Consider the following 20,944-nt stretch of genomic DNA (forward strand, 5'->3'; position numbering starts at 1 on the left):
GTAAATAGCCTTTTGCTCCCTGTATTTTACCCCTGCCACCTTCAGAATTTGAAAGAGAGTATTCCACTAAACATTGTCAAGAGCTTTCTCTAAGTCTACAAATGCTAGAAATGTAGGTTTGCCTTTCCTTAATCTACTTTCTAAGATAAGTCGTAGGGTCAGTATTGCCTTATGTGTTCCAACATTTCTACGGAATCCAAACTGATCTTCCTCGAGGTCGGCTTCTACCAGTTTTTCCATTCATCTGTAAAGAATTCATGTTAGTATTTTGCAGCCGTGGCTTACTAAACTGATAGTTCGGTAATGTTCACATCTGTCAACACCTGCTTTCTTTGGGATTGGAATTATTATATTCTTCTTGAAGTCTGAGGGCATTTCGCCTGTCTCATACATCTTGCTCACTAAATGGTAGAGTTTTGTTAGGCCTGGCTCTCCCAAGGCTGTCATTAGTTCTAATGGGATGTTGTCTACTCCCGCGGCCTCGTTTTGACTTAGATCTTTCAGTGCTCTGTCAAACTCTTCACGCAGTATCAATGTCCCATTTCATCTTCATCTACTTTCTCTTCCATTTCTATAATATTGTCCTCAAAAACATCACCCTAGTATAGACCCTCTATATACTCCTTCCACCTTCCTGCTTTCCCTTCTTTCCGTACAACTGGTTTTCCATCTGAGCTCTTGACATTCATACAAGTGGATCTCTTTTCTCTAAAGGTCTCTTTAATTTTCCTGTAGGCAATATCTATCTTACCCTTAGTGATGTGTGCCTCTACATCCTTACATTTGTCCTCTAGCCATCCCTGCTTAGCCATTTTGCACTTCCTGTCGATCTCATTATTGAGACGTTTGTATTCCTTTTTGCCAGTTTCATTTACTGCATTTTTGTATTTTCTCCTTTCATCAATTAAATTCAATATCTCTTCTGTTACCCAAGGATTTCTATTAGCACTTGTCTTTTTACCTACTTGGTCCTCTGCTACCTTCACTATTTCATCTCCCAAAGCTACCCATTCTTCTTCTACTGTACTTCTTTCCCCCATTCTTGTCAATCGTTCCATAATGCTCTCCCTGAAGCTCTCTACAACCTCTGGTTCTTTCAGTTTATCCAGGTCACATTTCCTCAATTTCCTACCTTTTTGCAATTTCTTCAGTTTTAATCTATAGTTCATAACCAGTAGATTGTGGTCAGAGTCCACATCAGCCCCTGGAAATGTCTTACAATTTAAAACCTGGTTCCTGAATCTCTGTCTTACCATTATATAATCTATCTGATACCTTCCAGTATCTCCAGGCTTCTTCCATATATACAACCTTCTTTTATGATTCTTGAACCAAGTGTTAGCTATGATTAAGTTATGCTCTGTACAAAATTCTACCAGATGGCTTCCTCTTTCATTCCTTACTCCCATTCCATATTCACCTATTACGTTTCCTTCTCTCCTTTTCCTACTGTCGAGTTCAAGTCACCCGTGACTATTAAATTTTTGTCTCCCTTCACTATCTGAATAATTTCTTTTATCTCATCATTCATTTCATCAATCTCTTTGTCATCTGCGGAACTAGTTGACATATAAACTTGTACTATTGTGTTAGGTGTGGGCTTCGTATCTATCTTGGCCAGAATAATGTGTTCACTGTGTTGTTTGTAGTAGCTTACCTGCATTCCTATTTTCCTATTCATTATTAAACCTACTCCTGTATTACCCCTATTTGATTTTGTATTTATAACCCTGTATTCACCTGACCAGAAGTCTTGTTCCTCCTGCCACCGAACTTCATTAATTCCCACTATATCTAACTTTAACCTATCCACTTTCCTTTTTAAATTTTCTAACCTACCTGCCCGATTAAGGGATCTGACATTCCACACTCCGATATGTAGAACGCCAGTTTTCTTTCTCTTGATAACAACATCCTCCTGAGTAGTCCCCGCCCTGAGATCCTAATGGGGGACTATTTTACCTCCGGAATATTTTACCCACGAGGATGCCATCATCATTTATCCATACAGTAAAGCTGGATGCCCTCGTGAAAAAATTACGGCCATAGTTTTCCCTTGCTTTCAGCCGTTTGCAGTATTAGCACAGCAAGGCCATTTTGGTTAGTGTTACAAGGCCATTTCAGTCAATCATCCAGACTGTTGCCCCTGCAACTACTGACAAGGCTGCTGCCCCTCTTCAGGAACCACACATTCGTCTGGCCTCTCAACCTACGGTATGGCTATCTGTATCGCTGAGGCACGCAAGCCTCCCCACCAACGGCAAGGTCCATGGTTCAGGGGGGGAGGCAAATGGAGATAGTGATTATAAATTGTTACAAACAAGGTTGACCCAAGGGAATGACAAGGGTAGAATTGGAAAGTAGTTGTATACTAATTAATGGTGCAACCTGTGATATGTTGTTGTTGTTGTTGTGGTCTTCAGTCCTGAGACTGGTTTGATGCAGCTCTCCATGCTACTCTATCCTGTGCAAGCTTCTTCATCTCCCAGTACCTACTGCAACCTACATCCTTCTGAATCTGCTTAGTGTATTCATCTCTTGGTCTCCCTCTATGATTTTTACCCTCCACGCTGCCCTCCAATGCTAAATTTGTGATCCCTTGATGCCTCAAAATATGTCCTACCAACCGATCCCTTCTTCTAGTCAAGTTGTGCCACAAACTTCTATTCTCCCCAATCCTATTCAGTACCTCCTCATTAGTTACGTGATCTACCCACCTTATCTTCAGCATTCTTCTGTAGCACCACATTTCGAAAGCTTCTATTCTCTTCTTGTCCAAACTAGTTATCGTCCATGTTTCACTTCCAAACATGGCTACACTCCATACAAATACTTTCAGCAACGACTTCCTGACACTTAAATCTATACTCGATTTTAACAAATTTCTCTTCTTCAGAAACGATTTCCTTGCCATTGCCAGTCTACATTTTATATCCTCTCTGCTTCGACCAACATCAGTTATTTTACTCCCTAAATAGCAAAACTCCTTTACTACTTTAAGTATCTCATTTCCTAATCTAATTCCCTCAGCATCACCCGACTTAATTCGACTACATTCCATTATCCTCGTTTTGCTTTTGTTGATGTTCATCTTATATCCTCCTTTCAAGACACTGTCCATTCTGTTCAACTGATCTTCCAAGTCCTTTGCTGTCTCTGATAGAATTACAATGTCATCGGCAAACCTCAAAGTTTTTACTTCTTCTCCATGAATTTTAATACCTACTCTGAATTTTTCTTTTGTTTCCTTTATTGCTTGCCCAATATACAGATTGAATAACATTGGGGAGAGGCTACAACCCTGTCTCACTCCTTTCCCAACCACTGCTTCCCTTTCATGCCCCTCGACTCTTATAACTGCCATCTGCTTTCTGTACAAATTGTAAATAGCCTTCTGCTCCCTGTATTTTACCCCTGCCACCTTCAGAATTTGAAAGAGAGTATTCCAGTTAACATTGTCAAAAGCTTTCTCTAAGTCTACAAATGCTAGAAACGTAGGTTTGCCTTTTCTTAATCTTCCTTCTAAGATAAGTCGTAAGGTTAGTATTGCCTCACGTGTTCCAACATTTCTATGGAATCCAAACCAATCTTCCCCGAGGCCCGCTTCTACCAGTTTTTCCATTCGTCTGTAAAGAATTCGCGCTAGTATTTTGCAACTGTGACTTATTAAGCTGATAGTTCGGTAATTTTCACATCTGTCAACACCTGCTTTCTTTGGGATTGGAATTATTATAGTCTTCTTGAAGTCTGAGGGTATTTCGCCTGTCTCATACATCTTGCTCACCAGATGGTAGAGTTTTGTCATGACTGGCTCTCCCAAGGCCATCAGTAGTTCTAATGGAATGTTGTCTACTCCCGGGGCCTTGTTTCGACTCAGGTCTGTGATATAGTGGGGCTATTTTCTGTCTCCCAGCTACTACCACCAAAAAACTTCAAGGAATATGACACAGCCCTTATTGTATTCGCCGGAAAAGCTGTTAGACGTGTTTCCAATATGGAACACTCTAAAACCTTCTCCACTTGCTCGATGAACTGAAGCCACACAGAAAAGTTGTATTAGTGTCGAAAAAATGTTTCAGGACGTTCAGCAGTACCATAGTGAGCAGTGCAATAGGATTATGGCCATAAGTGTTTCAGTTTCCAGTACTGCTGTGGCTCTGACCTAGCTTTGTGTATTCTATGTCTACTTTAAGAGGAAAATTGGCAAAACTGTTGAGTTTCCAGTGCATCCCTTGCCCACGGCTGGGCTAACCCTAGCAAATAATGTTTAGTATTAAGAAACAGCCATTTAGCCATGTGGATTACACTAAAAATAAGAGTATGAAGATGAGGAAAACTTTTTACTTTTATACCAAATTGTACAGCATAAGTTTTTGTGTCCAAAAAGTGGTCAGTTGTTCTCAGATGATTGTCTACATTCTCCGTACATAACTGTATCCAGGTGTGTACAGATGCCATCCATCACCATCTCCATCAGCTGCTGACTTCAAGATGGAGACTAATGCAAAACCCAATGAAGTATTCACTCATCTACCCAAGATATTCATCTGCTGCAGCAGCAGGCAGCCACCTGAGCTAGAGCCTATATGCAGACAACGTGGGTTCTTTACACTGCTGGGTCTCCTGTTGGGTGACTACCTCCAGCTGGTGGCCACCTCTCTAGTGGAACGCATGTTCGAGCCCAGGCTGTGGGTGGCCGAGTCTGTCTATAACTATACATCAGTTCCTGAAGGCTTTCATTGTTGCTGACCTCTACCCAGTGGGCATACATCTTCGACTAGTGCTGGATGTTATTTTTTGAATGCTATCTGTCCCAGTATGGTACTTGGTAATCACAACGCACACAGACTGCAACTGACACACTGCCCATCGCTGGTGGTGCATGCTGCTCTGGCTCCTGAGATGGCAGTTGCTGATCCCAACTCTCAGCACACTGGCCGTTGCCAACATCACTGATAAGCAGTAACCTCCTGCCTGCTGCTGTATTCAAGGAGGTTTCATTAATTGTCTGCCATGTGGTTCAGCCACCACCAACTCTGCAATCCTGAGCCTTTGGGGAAGCAGAAGCTAATCCTGACCCATGAACGTCTGAGTCCTTCACTAACATGGGATCAATGCCTGACCACAACAAATAATTTTTGAGAAACACAGGCTTATTCTAAAGAAAGGGGAAAAGTTAGCAAGGAAAGTTTGGACAGAGAAAAGATAAGTGAAAATGAGTCAGAGCCCAGGTTAGGAGGAGCCACCTTATGTATATTTTGTCCACTACTATGCACTACTGGTCATCCAAAACGTTCCAAGACTGGTTTCACTCTTGGTGTATATGCGACATCAGTGCAATAACTATGGGGGCAGCTTGAACTAACAATTGTAAACAATAGCTGTGCATTTGACCAGTCAACTGTGATCAGGCAGTGTAAAATAATGGACTTGTACCCATAGTGTTTCAACGTTATTGTGTCACAAATCTCAATGGAGCAACATCTCTAATTCAAGCCTGTCCCACACACCTTGACTCCCTAAGAAAAACGGTGACATGTGGATCCCTGCCACCACTTGATTTGAATGCATAACATAGACAATTATTTTCTGGAAAATAGCATCATGGGTAACAAGGCTTGGTGTAATCGATACAAACCTCTCACAAAATGAGAAAGTGCAGAAATTCACATGTAGTGTTAAACGATCAACATTCATGCCAATCTGATGTGCAAGTTGAACAACATTCCAAAGAAGAACTTTTCTGGCAGTTTCACATGGCTGCATCTACATTTTGTTCATTGCAATCAAGTGGAGGGAGGCTATGTACAACATCTGAAGCATTAAAATTACCATATTAATTTTTCTCTCTTTTATTTATTAAGCCAGTCTCAAAATACGAAAATATTGGCCAGCTACACTGACCTATCATTGTCAGTATGCCCATGCAGAGGGAAAGAGAGAGAATGTGTGTGCTTGTGTGGATGTGTGTGTGTATACAAAAGTTAGCAATTTTTGTTTGTTTTAATATGCGTGCCAACCACTCAGTGACTCAGCTGTGTGGTGAGTTGTTATATCTGCTCCCTCCATTATCTTTATTCTACCAAGGAATTACTATTATTGTATTTTCTAAAATACAACATCATACAAATTGGTCAATTTACTTTTGTACCAAAATTAAGGCACTACTTAAATGAATCACCAGCAATATGATATGGCTTGACAAACTGGTCAATAATATTTACACCACCACAGAAAACTTACAAGAATACAACATGCCTCAAAACTCTCCAGCGAATAAAATGATCACTTTTTTATTTCCAACATTATTAATTTCAATTTTTCTATCAAATAACAGAGAAATTCATATATTTAAATGGAATTGTTAATAAGTGAACTAAAAAAACAGCAATTTAGGTATTGTCTTTGATATTTTATATTTTTTTGTCTCAATCACAAAATTCATTATTAATGTTGTCATTCCACTCCATTCTTTCTTTTGTCAGTATTCACTGGTACTTGTTGTTGCTCTAGAGATTATCTAGAAGTTTCCTTCATTCAGTTGTTTTTCCTTGCTTTGCCCACATGAAAAACCATGAAAAATTACATTGATTGTGAGTCTCTCTCTCTGTCTCTCTCTCTCTCTCTCTCTCTCTCTCTCTCTCTCTCTCACACACACACACACACACACACACACACACACACACACAAGGGGAAATTATGTTATGAAAGATGAAACAAAAATATTCTATTTACTAATGATGCAGTTTTTCACTATATGATTTGAACTCACAATTGGTGTATTGTAGAATAATCCAAATATCATCCTTGGAAGAAGTGGAAATACTACATTCCTGAAGCATACTTTTTCACCACGAAATGTTTTCAGATCCCAGAGAGGATTTGATGTGAATGCTTCCCACACACTTTTAAAACTTGACTGATATGTAAAGCTTTCCCATATGAGTATATGGACATCAGTAGAAAAAGCACTTGGATGAGAAGAATTTATGTGCAATGACGCATACAAGTTGAAAAAATCACAGAAATGATGGTACATGTTGACTGCTGCAACAAAACAACACCATTAGTAATATACATACCCATTAACTACACAACATACATAAAATAAGAAAATTACATGAATCTCATTACTTCATATCACTTAAGTCAGAAAAAAGTCTAAAGTTTTGAAAGAATGCATGAAAATGTACATATATCAATGATGTTTAATGCCAAACCACAAAAAGTGAGTAAATCTAGTGATAATTGGTTTTTCAAAAGGGCAACCCCCAATAACAAAAATCAGTTTAAACACACTAAACTAATAATGGTCAACATGTTATCCTGAGAAATAAAAGTACAAGGTTATATAAATTGAAGGTGGAGGGGGGAGACAGGAAAGGAAAGGAAAGGAAAGGAAAGGAACTGATGATATCAGCTGCACCAGGACTTTGTGTGGAACTGACAGCGATGAGTGAAAGTTTGTGCCAGGCCGGGATTTGAACCTGGGGTCTCCTGCTTACAAGGCAGTTGCGTTAACCACTGCACCATCCGGATACAGTGTTTATCGCTAACACACAGACTATATTGGCATGTCCCCCAGCTGAACGACATCCCCACCTAGCGCCTCCAAACCACTGTCCCCATCCATGTCCTCCGCGCTCGCTAATTTTAAATTCCTGCATGAGGTCGAATGATATTGTGCATCTGCATTAAGGGTTGTGGATTTATTGCCCACTGAGGTGAATCAATTATATGAATGCATGGTATCTGTTCTTTCAGACATGTCCAAAGGAACAGGTGTCATGCATCATAATGAAAATAGAAGGTGTGTAACAGTAAATCAAATGAATCTATCAAGCATATTGTCACAGAAGAAGCTGAGTAGCACAGTCACCGTAGTGGAGTGGTTATGATACTAGATTGTTGCATGGAGGGTCGTGAGTTCAAAACTCACCTGAACTGCAAAATTTTAATTTCTATATTCAGTTCAAGAACATTCTAGAAGTATCCACAAATGGCAAGAATCATTGTACTGGAATGTTCTGTAGCTGTATATATATCTATGTGTTCTTGCCGGAGGCAGTTCGCTCCGTGCTCTTGTATGTGCAAGTGCTGAATAAACCTTCATTAAGTGAAGTTAGTGTTCGTCATTCATCTACTTACACCTTCTTCTACATGACATTATTCTGGTGGAGGCGCCGAGTATTGGAACTTGTGATACCGCACATTATCGACGAGGCAGTGGCTCATATCAGGCCACGACAGAGCTGCCATTTATGTAACGAGAAACCGGAGTTCGAGCTATATTCAACAGATCACAGTCTATTGGAGACAGAAAAAGAAGAGGACATTACAATGACAGTAACTGTGTGCCACCACATGAGATATCCTTCCGGGTTCTCTGGTGATGATGGCCAAGATCCAAACAAGTGACTGAAGGTATATGAGCGTATAGCCAAATTTAACAAATGGGATGACACCATGTGTTTGGCTAACGTATTTTTCTACTTGGAGGGCACTGCCAAGCAATGGTATGAGAACAACGAGGAGAAGTTCACAAGCTGGGAAGTATTCCAGGTGGAACTGCGCAAGTATTTCGGCAACACACAACGACAGAAGTGGAAGACTGAAGATAAATTAAAGTGCAGGGCACAGTGTCCAGGAGAAATGACAGCATCCTACATTCAAGACATGTTGGAGCTGTGTACAATAGTGGATCCTAGAATGGAGAAGATAAGGTTGCACATCTCATGAAGGGTGTTGCCGAGGACATCTACCAAGCCCTACTCCTGGAAGAGGTTTCGACAGCAGATGAATTCATAAAATGGTCCCAGTATATTGACACAATGCATCAAAAAAGAATTAAATGGAAGAAGTTTGAATGGCTTCCAAACATTGTATCAATCTCTGTGATGGAGGAAGAAACTGATTTCACAAGTGCTCTTTGTCAGATAGTGAGAGAGGAAGTGCAGAAGGCACTTGGATTGCACGGCGAGGAAAAAACCAAGACTCTTCAAGAGGTCATAAGGGAGGAAGTGGAACAGACATTGAACCCAATCTCTTGTCCTTCATTTCCATTTAAAAAAGTAAAAAAGTCGAGACCCAGGTGAAGTTATGTTCCTACAATGCCACATGAGGAACCAGTTTGGGCACCAAGGAAGACTGACAACTGGAGGGCCCAGGATAACCAACCAGTATGTTCCCACTGTGGATGGCCAGGACATGTGGTGCACTATTGTTGAGAAAGGCAGTGGATATTTGATGATGCCCACACCAGAAGGCAGCAGACCGATCTTAGCCGACGCCAACTCCGGGACGATGAAGATGAACAAGAACATGTGGGTGCAAGATGATGTAGGTCACCATCACCGCAAGCTAGCTGATGGAGAGGATGCTCCCCAACACACTGATCAAGGTCTCCATCACCATTTATAAGCTCTAGCCAATCACCTAGCCACCGCAACCTGGAAAACTAAAGGGTGCGGCCTTCCTTGGAGGTGAGGCCACTGAAGAGAAAAATCCTCTGCCATCAATCACTACAAAAATAATAGGAAACTACGTCGATATCCTCTTGCATGGCCAACCAGCCCAAGCTCTTGTGGACTCTGGACCATCATATTCAGTCATTTCGGAGAAGTGCTGTCACCAGTTGCAGAATACTGTATTCGTCGACAACAAAACATCTCTGCTGAAGGTGGCTAATGGGAAATATGTAAAACCTACAGGAAGATGTGTCATTCGTGTGGGTATAAGTGGCCATACACAGCCCTTAGAATTCATCGTCTTACAAAAGTGTGGTCATGATGTCATTCTCAGATGGGACTTTTTGAAAGCTTCTCAGGTTCTCAGGCAATTACAGATTGTGGTAGCTTGAAGATTATGCTAGAAGAGATGAGATACTGTGGACAGGAAGATGCACATCCGAGTGTGTGGAGATTGTGTGTGCTGGATGAAGTGATCATTCCTGCAGTCAGCGCTAGAAAGGTAACAGTCATGTGTCAAGCCATGCATCAACCCATGGATCTTGTAGCGGAATGTAAGAGAAGCATACCACTGAAGAATAACTTGGTCATCCCAGCCTCTGTTGTCTTGTTTAAGAACAGATTTGGTGAATTGTGGATAGTTAACTGTCGCCGAGAAACGCAGATCCTTCCAAGACACATGCGCGTAGCAAACGCTGAGCTGTTAATTGAAGAACAGCTGACCATCATAGAAACCTCCCATGCAGAGTCTGTGGGTGAATTTAGCGTTACCACTACGGGGGAAGATCTTCTAGCTTGACTCTCACCAGATCTCACTAAGGAACAACAGAAGAAGCTGCTTGCCACTCTTCAAGAGTTCTCTGAATGCTTCAATCCACAGGTGTAGAGCGAACTAGACAAATCAATGGTGAAGCACCAGATCAGCACTGGAGACCATCAAACAATAAGCCAGAGGGCATACCGTGTGTCAGCAACAGAACATCGAATAATTTGCGACGAGGGAGAGAAAGTGATGAAGAATAACATCATTCAGCCTTTGCAATGACATCATTCAGCCTTTGCAGAGCCCATGGTTGTCACCAGTGGTTCTCATCAGGAAGAAGGATGGCAGCTGGTGCTTTTGTGTTGATTACAGGAAGCTTAATAAGATAATTAAAAAGGACGTTTACCCTCTTCCACAAATTGATGATACTCTAAAGTGTCTGAAGGGGGCTAAGTTTTTATCAACCATGGACATGTACTTGGGATACTGGCAGATCAAAGTAGATGAAGCTGGTCATGAGAAAACTACATTCATCAACTCTGAGGGCCTTATGAGTTTAAGATAATGTCGTTTGGTTTGTGTAATGCACCAACAACTTTTGAACGGATGATGGATAATCTTCTAAGTCACCTGCAGTGGACGATGTGTCTTTCTTATTAAGATGACATTATAGTGTTCTCAGAGACATTTGATGAACACATAAAAAGACTGAGGGTCTTTTTTAAGTGTCTCCAACAAGCTGGACTGAAACTTAATCCAAAAAAGTGTCACTTTGAAGCAAAAGAAATCAAAATACTTGGACACCTTGTGTCAAACGAAGGTGTGCGGCCAGACCCAGAAAAGGTGAGATCTATAACGGAATTTCCTATTCCTAAAAATATTAGAGATGTGAGAAGCTTCCTTGGATTATGTTCTTATTACCATCATTTTATCAAAGACTTTTGTATCAAAGCCAGGCCACTCCACGAACTGTTAAAAGTCATTGCTAAATTTATCTGAGGTGGTGCTCAACAATATTCTCATGATGTGCTGCGAAAAGCTCTGATGACTGACCCTGTACTTGGTCTGTATGATGAGAGAGCACCTACAGAACTACACACAGATTCCAGTGGGTATGGGGTCGGCACTGTTCTGGTGCAGATTTTGGATGGAAAAGAGAAGTTTATAGCCTATGCTTCTAGGACACTTACAAAAGCTGAGAGAAACTACTCAGCTATACAAAGAGAGTGTCATGCTATGATCTGGGCCATGTGCAGATTTCGACAGTATCTCTATAGAAGGCCATTCACGGTTGCTACAGACCATCATTCATTTTGATGGTTGGCAGGTCGTAAGGATCCAACAGGACGACTCGCCAGGTGGGCACTATGTCTTCAAGAGTATGACATTACCATAGTGTTCAAAAGTGGAAGAAAACACCAAGATGCCGACTGTCTCTCAAGAAACCCTCTGCAAGACCATCAAGACTTTGATGAAGATAGTGACTGTCTCGCTGCACTCCAGGATCTCTCTGCTGCGCAGAAGGAGGATGGCAAGATACCTCAAATTATGCTTGCCTTAAATCAGTCAGAGGATGTGAAAGCACAATTTAAGGTAGTTATTGGATTACTTTGCAAGAAAAACTTTGATCCGTTTGGAAAGAGGTGGCTACCATTGATTCCTAAACACATGCACTTAGATGTTCTACAGAACTTCCATGACCCACCTGAGGCCGGACATTTAGGATTTATTAAGACATACGATAGGATCCGCAAGAGATTTTTCTGGCCAGGTTTATTTAGGAGTGTCCATCACTATGTGTCACACTGTTGAGAGTGCCAGAGGAGAAAGGCAGTTCCTCAGAAATCACCTGGCCGACTCATACCGATTCCACCAGCCAAAACGCCTTTCCAGCGTATTGGGATTGACCTCCTTGGATGATTTCCAATGTCTGCTAGTAGCAATAAATGGATTACTGTTTGCACTGATTATCTGACACGCCATGCCATTACAAAATCCATGAAAACAGCCGAAGCATTCAAGGTAGCCAAATTCATCGTAGAAGACATTGTATTTCAACACAGTAACCCAAGGTTGTTAATTATGGATTGAGGGAAAGTTTTTCAATCGAATCTTGTGACAGAGATAAACCATTGGTGCAATATTACTCATCACATGACGACTGCCAACCATCCACAAACTAACGGGCTCACTGAACGCCTTAATAAGACCTTAGACGACATGCTATCAATGTTCGTCAGTGTTGAGCAGAGCAACTGGGATGAGGTGCTACCTTTCGTGATGTTTGCCTACAACACTGGCAAACAAGACACCACAGGATTTACGCCATTTTTCTTGATGCATGGGCGTGAGGCGATGACGACGATGGACACCATGTTTCCACTACATCCTGATGACATGGACAATGACTACATCACCCAGGTGTTAACCAGAGCTGAGGAAGCTCAGCAATTAGCTTGACTCTGCATGCTGCAGGCTCAAGAAAACTTTCACCGAAGGTACGACGTGAGTCAGCGCCCTGTTGTCTACCAGCCAGGTGACCTTGTCTGGTCTCTCTGAGAAGCTCCTAAGGCGCTACTTTGGACCTTATAAGGTTGTAAGACGTTGTCTGATGTTACTTATGAAGTTGAAGATTTCGGCCCCAACACAAGACGACGAAAGATCAGAGATACAGTCCAAGTCCTTCAAATGAAGCCCTATGAGGATCCTGCAACCCAGGGCAAATTCAAAGCTCCAGTGACAGGGAATAAGCAGAAAGGTGACAAAGACTGTAGCATCAAGGGAAGTTCTAAAAAATCACTGCCAGGGCGAGCATCAGTCATCGGGAGTCAGAGTATGCAGGACCAATGACTCGTACCTGGACTAGGAGGACATAACACCAAGATGCTGTTCTCTTAAGGAGGGAGCAATGTCACAGAAGAAGCTGGATACTAGACTGTTGCATGGAGGGTTGTGAGTTCAAAACTCACCTAAACTGCAAAATTTTAATTTCTATATTCGGTTCGAGTACATTCTAGAAGTATCCACAAATGGCAAGAATCATTGTACTGGAATTTTCTGTAGCTGTATATATACCACATGTGTTCTGGCCGGAGGCAGTTCGCTCCGTGCTCTTGTATGTGCAAGTGCTGAATAAACCTCCGTTAAGTGAAGTTAGTGTTCGTCATTCATCTACTTACACCTTCTTCTATGTGACAATATGCTAGAGAGATAGTGAAGATGATTTGTGTAGCCACCAGTTACAAAATTTGATACACGGGGTGGTCCATTGATCATGACCGGGCCAAATATCTCACGAAATAAGCATCACATGAAAAAACTACGAGGAACGAAACTTGTCTAGCTTAAAGGGGGAAACCAGATGGCACTATGGTTGGCCCGCTAGATGGCACTTCCGTAGGACAAACGGATATCAATTCCATTTTTTAAAATAGGAACCCTCATTTTTTATTACATATTCGTGTAGTACGTAAAGAAATATGAATGTTTTAGTTGGACCACTTTTTTTCACTTTGTGATAGATGGCGCTGTAATAGTCACAAACATATGGCTCACAATTTTAGATGAACAGTTGGTAACACATAGGTTTTTTAAACTAAAATACAGAACGTAGGTACGTTGGAACATTTTATTTTGGTTGTTCCAATGTGATACATGTACCTTTGTAAACTTTATCATATTTGAGAGCGCATGCTGTTACAGTGTGATTACCTGTAAATACCACATTAATGCAATAAATGCTCAAAATGGTGTCCGTCAACCTCAATGCATTTGGCAATATGTGTAACAACATTCCTCTCAACAGCGAGTAGTTCGTCTTCCATAATGTTCGCACATGCATTGACAATGCACTGATGCATGTTGTCAGGCGTTGTCGGTGGATCACGACAGCAAATATCCTTCAACTTTCCCCACAGAAATAAATCCGGGGACGACAGATCCGGTGAACATGCGGGCCATGGTACGGTGCTTTGACGATCAATCCACCTGTCATGAAATATGCTATTCAATATCGCTTCAACTGCACACGAGTTGTGTGCCGGACATCCATCATGTTGGAAGTACATCGCCATTCTGTCATGCAGTGAAACATCTTGTAGAAACATCAGTAGAACATTATGCAGGAAATCAGCATACATTGCACCATTTAGATTGCCATCGATAAAATGGAGGCCAATTATCCTTCCTCCTGTAATGCCGCACCATACATTAACCGCCAAGGTCGCTGATGTTCCACTTGTTGCAGCCATCGTGGATTTTCTGTTGCCCAATAGTGCATATTATGCTGGTTTACGCTACCGCTGTTGGTGAATGATGCTTCATCGCTACATAGAACGCGTGCAAAAAATCTGTCATCATCCCGTAATTTCTCTTGTGCCCAGTGGCAAAACTGTACATGACATTCAAAGTCGTTACCATGCAATTCCTGGTGCATAGAACTATGGTACTGGTGCAGTCGATGTTGATGTAGCATTCTCAACACTGACATTTTTGAGATTCCCGATTCTCGCGCAATTTGTCTGTTACTGATGTGCGGATTAGCCACGACAGCAGCTAAAACACCTACTTGGGCATCATCATTTGTTGCAGGTCGTGGTTGACGTTTCACATGTGGCTGAACACTTCCTGTTTCCTTAAATAACGTAACTATCTGGCGAACGGTCCTAACACTTGGATGATGTCATCCAGGATACCGAGCAGCATACATAGCACATGCCCGTTGGGCATTTTGATCACAATAGTAATACATCAACACAATATCGACCTTTTCCGCAATTGGTAAATGGTTCATTTTAACACGGGTAATGTATCATGAAGAAAATACCATCTGCACTGGCGGAATGTTACGTGATACCACGTACTTATACGTTTGTGACTATTACAGCACCATCTATCACACAGCAAAAAAAGTGGTCCAACTAAAACATTCATATTTCTTTATGTACTACACAACTATGTAATAAAAAATGGGGGTCCCTATTTTTAAAAATGCAGTTGATATCCGTTTGACCTATGGCAGCGCCATCTAGCAGGCCAACCATAGCGCCATCTGGTTTCCCCCTACAAGCTAGATGAGTTTTGTTTTTTGTAGTTTTTTCATTTGATGCTTATTTCATGAGATATTTGGCCCGGTCACTATCAATGGACCACCCTGTATACCCTAATTAAAATTACTTTGTGACCTACATTTCAGCGAACTGAGTGGTAGGGGCCAGTTGCCATCCCCTCATGGTCTTTCTCAAGTGCCATGGGCTTGCTGTGTTGCCCGTTTTGCAGGCACATGCAGAGCCTTGTGAAGCATGGCTGGCTGCAGCCTGCACGCTGGAAAAACTGCCCCTGCCACTACAGTCTGTCAGTCACAAAGTAATTTTGACTGGAGTGTAGAAAGTTTGCACACTATACACCATACACATGTAATTACGGTGACCACAAGCCAAGGATCATTTCTGTGCAGATGCACACATATGCTTGAACTCATGTGAGAATAGGCCTTGCCACAAGCATTAAGATTAATGGGCAGACAGCACTGCTTACATAGTGTGTGGAGTAAGTCGAGAATGTGAGTCTGCTGGGGAGCATGCTTGGGATAAGTCAGTGCAGCTGCGCTAATTCCTGTGTCCTCAGTGGCTTAGGGGTTAGAGCGCCTGCCTTGTAAGCAGGAGATCCCAGGTTCGAATCCTGGTTGGCCACACATTTTCAACTCTCTCAATGCCCCATACACAGCTGATGTTTGTAATTTCATTCTTCATAGCTTTCACGATCCATCATGGTGACTATTCTTTCAGACATGTCTGAAACATACACATATAAATGAATAATCTTTATACAATATAGTAACAGGAAATGAAACTTGATAAGATTCACATGAGTCAGAAACTAAGCACCAATCAACTGTGTGGGAGTTACAGGATGAAGCAAAATCAACCAGTGGTTCCTATGCAAAGTCATTTCATGAAAATTATCACTTGTTGCTTCAGTTACACCGGAAATGTCACGATCGCTATTTTAGGGAATCAAAAGAACGGTCACAGCTCAATGCTATACAACAATTTGTTTGCCAAAAACAAGAAAACCATTGAATTAATGTCGCATTGCCTGAATTCACCTGATTTGTCTAACTACTTTTTTGTTTCCTTGTGAAAAAGAACATTGAGAACAATTTCATTACCTCTAGAAGCCACTGAATCCTCCTTATGTCGCGTTTTTGAGGTACCAACATCTATGTGGAAAAATATTTCCAGAAATGGTTCAAACAGAGACAAAAATGTACAGATTTTAAAGGCAAATATTTTCACAAGCAACAAAATGATTTGTCACTACCTTGTCAAAAATAGACATTGTAAGGATTGTGGCTGTAGTAGAATTATAATATTTATAATTTGAAAGAGCAACCAGCCACTAAGTATTTTTTCTAATGTATTTAAATCAAGCCATCCTTTATCTGTCTTCTCCATGAGAGATTTGTTAACAGTTAGTTTACCGTTGATATGCTTGAGAGTTATGTTTTCACAAATTCTGTTATTTGCTGAAAGCTTGTGTTTAGTTATGAGTTTGTCAGCTTTATATGCCAAGTTGATTTTTTCCATTAGAATCTAGCTTGGCAAAATCATATGTAAGTCTTGTAGCTGCTATTATGTCTTTTGTGCTCTTGCAGTTGAGTTTTAGAGCAATAAGATGCTTGAAGCCTTTGTTTAGAAGCTTCAGTTCACCAGAACTGAAAGACGTATCAGGTGAGTTTAATGCTCTTGACAGAATTTGTGCTGTTGCTGCTGTGCATATATTTGAAGTTCATTTACTTTTAGTTTAATGAGAGATCCCAAATTCTTCTTATGCCTAAGAGGCATATCTTTCACTGTTTTTGAAAAAACTCAAAAGGAGATCCTCACTCATAACAACGAGTTATTAATAGCATCTGCATCAAAAGGGTGTGTTAGACTATCTTATTTCTTATTAGGTGTCACATTTTAAATCTACAGGATGTCATTCTTGTGTAAATTTTAGGTTGATAGCAAATAATGTTTTATCATAATAACATACCTTCGTAACATATATTGTGTGAGCATTTTTAATAAATTTCTCCATTATTACCTTGTTTACATTAATATATACTACACTCCTGGAAATGGAAAAAAGAACACATTGACACCAGTGTGTCAGACCCACCATACTTGCTCCGGACACTGCGAGAGGGCTGTACAAGCAATGATCACACGCACGGCACAGCGGACACACCAGGAACCGCGGTGTTGGCCGTCGAATGGCGCTAGCTGCGCAGCATTTGTGCACCGCCGCCGTCAGTGTCAGCCAGTTTGCCGTGGCATACGGAGCTCCATCGCAGTCTTTAACACTGGTAGCATGCCGCGACAGCGTGGACGTGAACCGTATGTGCAGTTGACGGACTTTGAGCGAGGGCGTATAGTGGGCATGCGGGAGGCCGGGTGGACGTACCGCCGAATTGCTCAACACGTGGGGCGTGAGGTCTCCACAGTACATCGATGTTGTCGCCAGTGGTCGGCGGAAGGTGCACGTGCCCGTCGACCTGGGACCGGACCGCAGCGACGCACGGATGCACGCCAAGACCGTAGGATCCTACGCAGTGCCGTAGGGGACCGCACCGCCACTTCCCAGCAAATTAGGGACACTGTTGCTCCTGGGGTATCGGCGAGGACCATTCGCAACCGTCTCCATGAAGCTGGGCTACGGTCCCGCACACCGTTAGGCCGTCTTCCGCTCACGCCCCAACATCGTGCAGCCCGCCTCCAGTGGTGTCGCGACAGGCGTGAATGGAGGGACGAATGGAGACGTGTCGTCTTCAGCGATGAGAGTCGCTTCTGCCTTGGTGCCAATGATGGTCGTATGCGTGTTTGGCGCCGTGCAGGTGAGCGCGACAATCAGGACTGCATACGACCGAGGCACACAGGGCCAACACCCGGCATCATGGTGTGGGGAGCGATCTCCTACACTGGCCGTACACCACTGGTGATCGTCGAGGGGACACTGAATAGTGCACGGTACATCCAAACCGTCATCGAACCCATCGTTCTACTATTCCTAGACCGGCAAGGGAACTTGCTGTTCCAACAGGACAATGCACGTCCGCATGTATCCCGTGCCACCCAACGTGCTCTAGAAGGTGTAAGTCAACTACCCTGGCCAGCAAGATCTCCGGATCTGTCCCCCATTGAGCATGTTTGGGACTGGATGAAGCGTCGTCTCACGTGGTCTGCACGTCCAGCACGAACGCTGGTCCAACTGAGGCGCCAGGTGGAAATGGCATGGCAAGCCGTTCCACAGGACTACATCCAGCATCTCTACGATCGTCTCCATGGGAGAATAGCAGCCTGCATTGCTGCGAAAGGTGGATATACACTGTACTAGTGCCGACATTGTGCATGCTCTGTTGCCTGTGTCTATGTGCCTGTGGTTCTGTCAGTGTGATCATGTGATGTATCTGACCCCAGGAATGTGTCAATAAAGTTTCCCCTTCCTGGGACAATGAATTCACGGTGTTCTTATTTCAATTTCCAGGAGCGTATAAAAGAAATGAAAAATGTTAAAGAACATATTCTAAGAGAATAGTTCTGCTACTACTTTGCAAAATATGGTTAATCCAATGGAAGTAAAGCAAATTTAATGAGACAGAAGGTTAATTCTATGTTGCACTTGTGCAGAACCATCTTCTGAAACTTTCATTTCAGAATAAGAATTGAGTATGATGTAAAAACTTTTAGGGCCTAAATACCCCCTCCACCAAATGCTAGAAACTAGATTTTTAGAATGTGGATGCTTGATCATCTAAAATGCGCTGCACATGTCATGAAAAGTAACAGTAAATTAATGAAGGAAAGTTGCTACTCACCATATAGCAGAGATGCTGAGTTGCAGATAGGCACAACAACAAGACTCTCACAATTGTAGCTTCTGGCCATTAAGGCCTTCGTCAACCTTAATGGCTGGAAGCTATAATTGCGAGAGTCTTTTTTTTTTTGTGCCTATTTGCATCTCAGCATCTCCACTATATGGTGAGTAGCAACTTTCCTTCACATCCATCCTGGATTTTCCATTGTTTGTTTGAGTAAATTAATGAAGTAAGTTACAATCAATCAACTAATCAGTTCATTCATATCGCAAAGACTGCACTCTAAATGTTGTGGTTCACATTATAATGCAAACCGTATTGTATTCTGGGTAATATCTTCACCTAGCTGAGACATTGCCTTCGCTTAGCTTAGAGCCAGGAGAGAAATGAGCAGTGCAAAGCCATCAGGCATATATCCACCTCTCTTTCAAAATTAATCTCCTTTTAAATCTTGGCAGTGTCTACAAATTGCAAAGTTATATGTTCGTTGAAAGTGACATGCCTAAACTCAGCAAAAAATTGAATACCCATACTCATACTCACAGCACAAGAAATAAAATAAATCTTCACATTCATACACCACAGACCTCTACTGTCATCACATAATAGCATAAAAGAAATCAACATTTTAAAACTAGAGGCTGTTTCATTTGTTCTGTAATGTGTTTAGTGTAGTCCTTGCATTTGTCTTTGATGTATTTTAGTATTTGATTTTCGACAGTCACTTCACCGTTGTGATGTTATAATCTACAGGTGTTTTATTTTAAAGCCTCATAAACCAAGGAAGGATCACAAACTTAACACACGAAAAACAATCTAAATATGATATGGAAATAATTTACAAACCATATAATTCACTGAACACAACAAACAAGCACTTACTGGCATCAATTTTCATAATGAAAGTAGGTTTTTCAATTACTACATCACAGTCATCATCAGTGATTGGTCTCCTGGGCAATTCAGTGAAGTAGCGAATTTCAGGACCCCACGATTGCAAAGGACTTATATGATCACATTCAGCTTGCAGCCTCTCATTATGTAACCTGAGGACATACAATAGTTTCAGAACGCTTCTATCAAATGAAATGATTCAGTATGGTTATAAACAATATTATTAATGCTACTGTTCTACCATTGTTTATTGTATTATACAAGAGTAGTTCAAAAATATGTTCAGAAGCAATGAACATATTTAGAAATTTTTGAGCCTACAGTTGAGGGCCGTTTGTCTACAGCATTACATTTAACATAATTACAAGCATCTTCATCACAGATAGGCTCAAGTAAGTGCCTTCTGCAGTGCATACATGCTTCGTAAGAGCTTCTACCACAATGGCTCACATATGAGCTACAGACATAGACAAAATATGTGTTTAGGATAGTAATTCACAGTGAATGGATATGAGGTAAGTGTGATACAGAAATGAGTTGGAAAGGTAGCAGGTTGAAGTTAATGCCTATACATGATCTCAGAACTTCATGTTATGATGTCACCATTAACTCAGAGGCAGAGACTTGAGCTATGTTTAGATTGGTGCCTTTGGATCGCACCCACATTAGGTGCCAGTGGCGGGTACACTGGGCACACTGTCTAGCAAGACCAAAGCAAGAAATGTACAATCACTGGTAACTGACTTCAAAGTAATGCATGGCTCACCAGCATGTCACTTGCTACCTGTCTATTGGTACTACGGGCTTGGCTCACAACAAATTTGGCTTATTTCTATTTTTGCTTGTTCTACCGATATACTTTGGCACCCTTCTTGCTGACTGAAATGCCTCCAGCTCTGGCTTCTCATGCTACCATGGTTTCACTACTTCAGCTTGTGATTTTTGCAGCTTTGCTGCTCT

General features: G+C 41.7%; 1 protein-coding gene and 1 non-coding gene across 3 annotated transcripts in view; one reads left to right on the plus strand and one right to left on the minus strand.

The window, feature by feature from the left end:
* The window catches only part of LOC126458448 (EGF domain-specific O-linked N-acetylglucosamine transferase), a 146,212-nt gene that overhangs the window by 62,454 nt on the left and 62,814 nt on the right, over window positions 1–20,944 (minus strand). Inside the window, exons 5-6 of one of the 2 annotated variants that reach the window (XM_050095512.1) lie at window positions 19,973–20,136; window positions 6,773–7,044 (exon numbers count right to left, since the gene is read on the minus strand). In XM_050095512.1, the coding sequence (XP_049951469.1) occupies window positions 6,773–7,044; window positions 19,973–20,136 (436 nt within the window). Of the gene's footprint in view, window positions 1–6,772; window positions 7,048–19,972; window positions 20,137–20,944 lie in introns of both variants that reach the window. The other variant, XM_050095511.1, reaches the window with a different exon arrangement.
* On the plus strand, window positions 15,846–15,922 carry Trnat-ugu (transfer RNA threonine (anticodon UGU)). Its single transcript has one exon. It is a non-coding gene; the product is annotated as a tRNA-Thr (tRNA).

The sequence above is a fragment of the Schistocerca serialis genome, chromosome 2, assembly GCF_023864345.2.
Source record: "Schistocerca serialis cubense isolate TAMUIC-IGC-003099 chromosome 2, iqSchSeri2.2, whole genome shotgun sequence".
NCBI lineage: Eukaryota > Metazoa > Arthropoda > Insecta > Orthoptera > Acrididae > Schistocerca > Schistocerca serialis.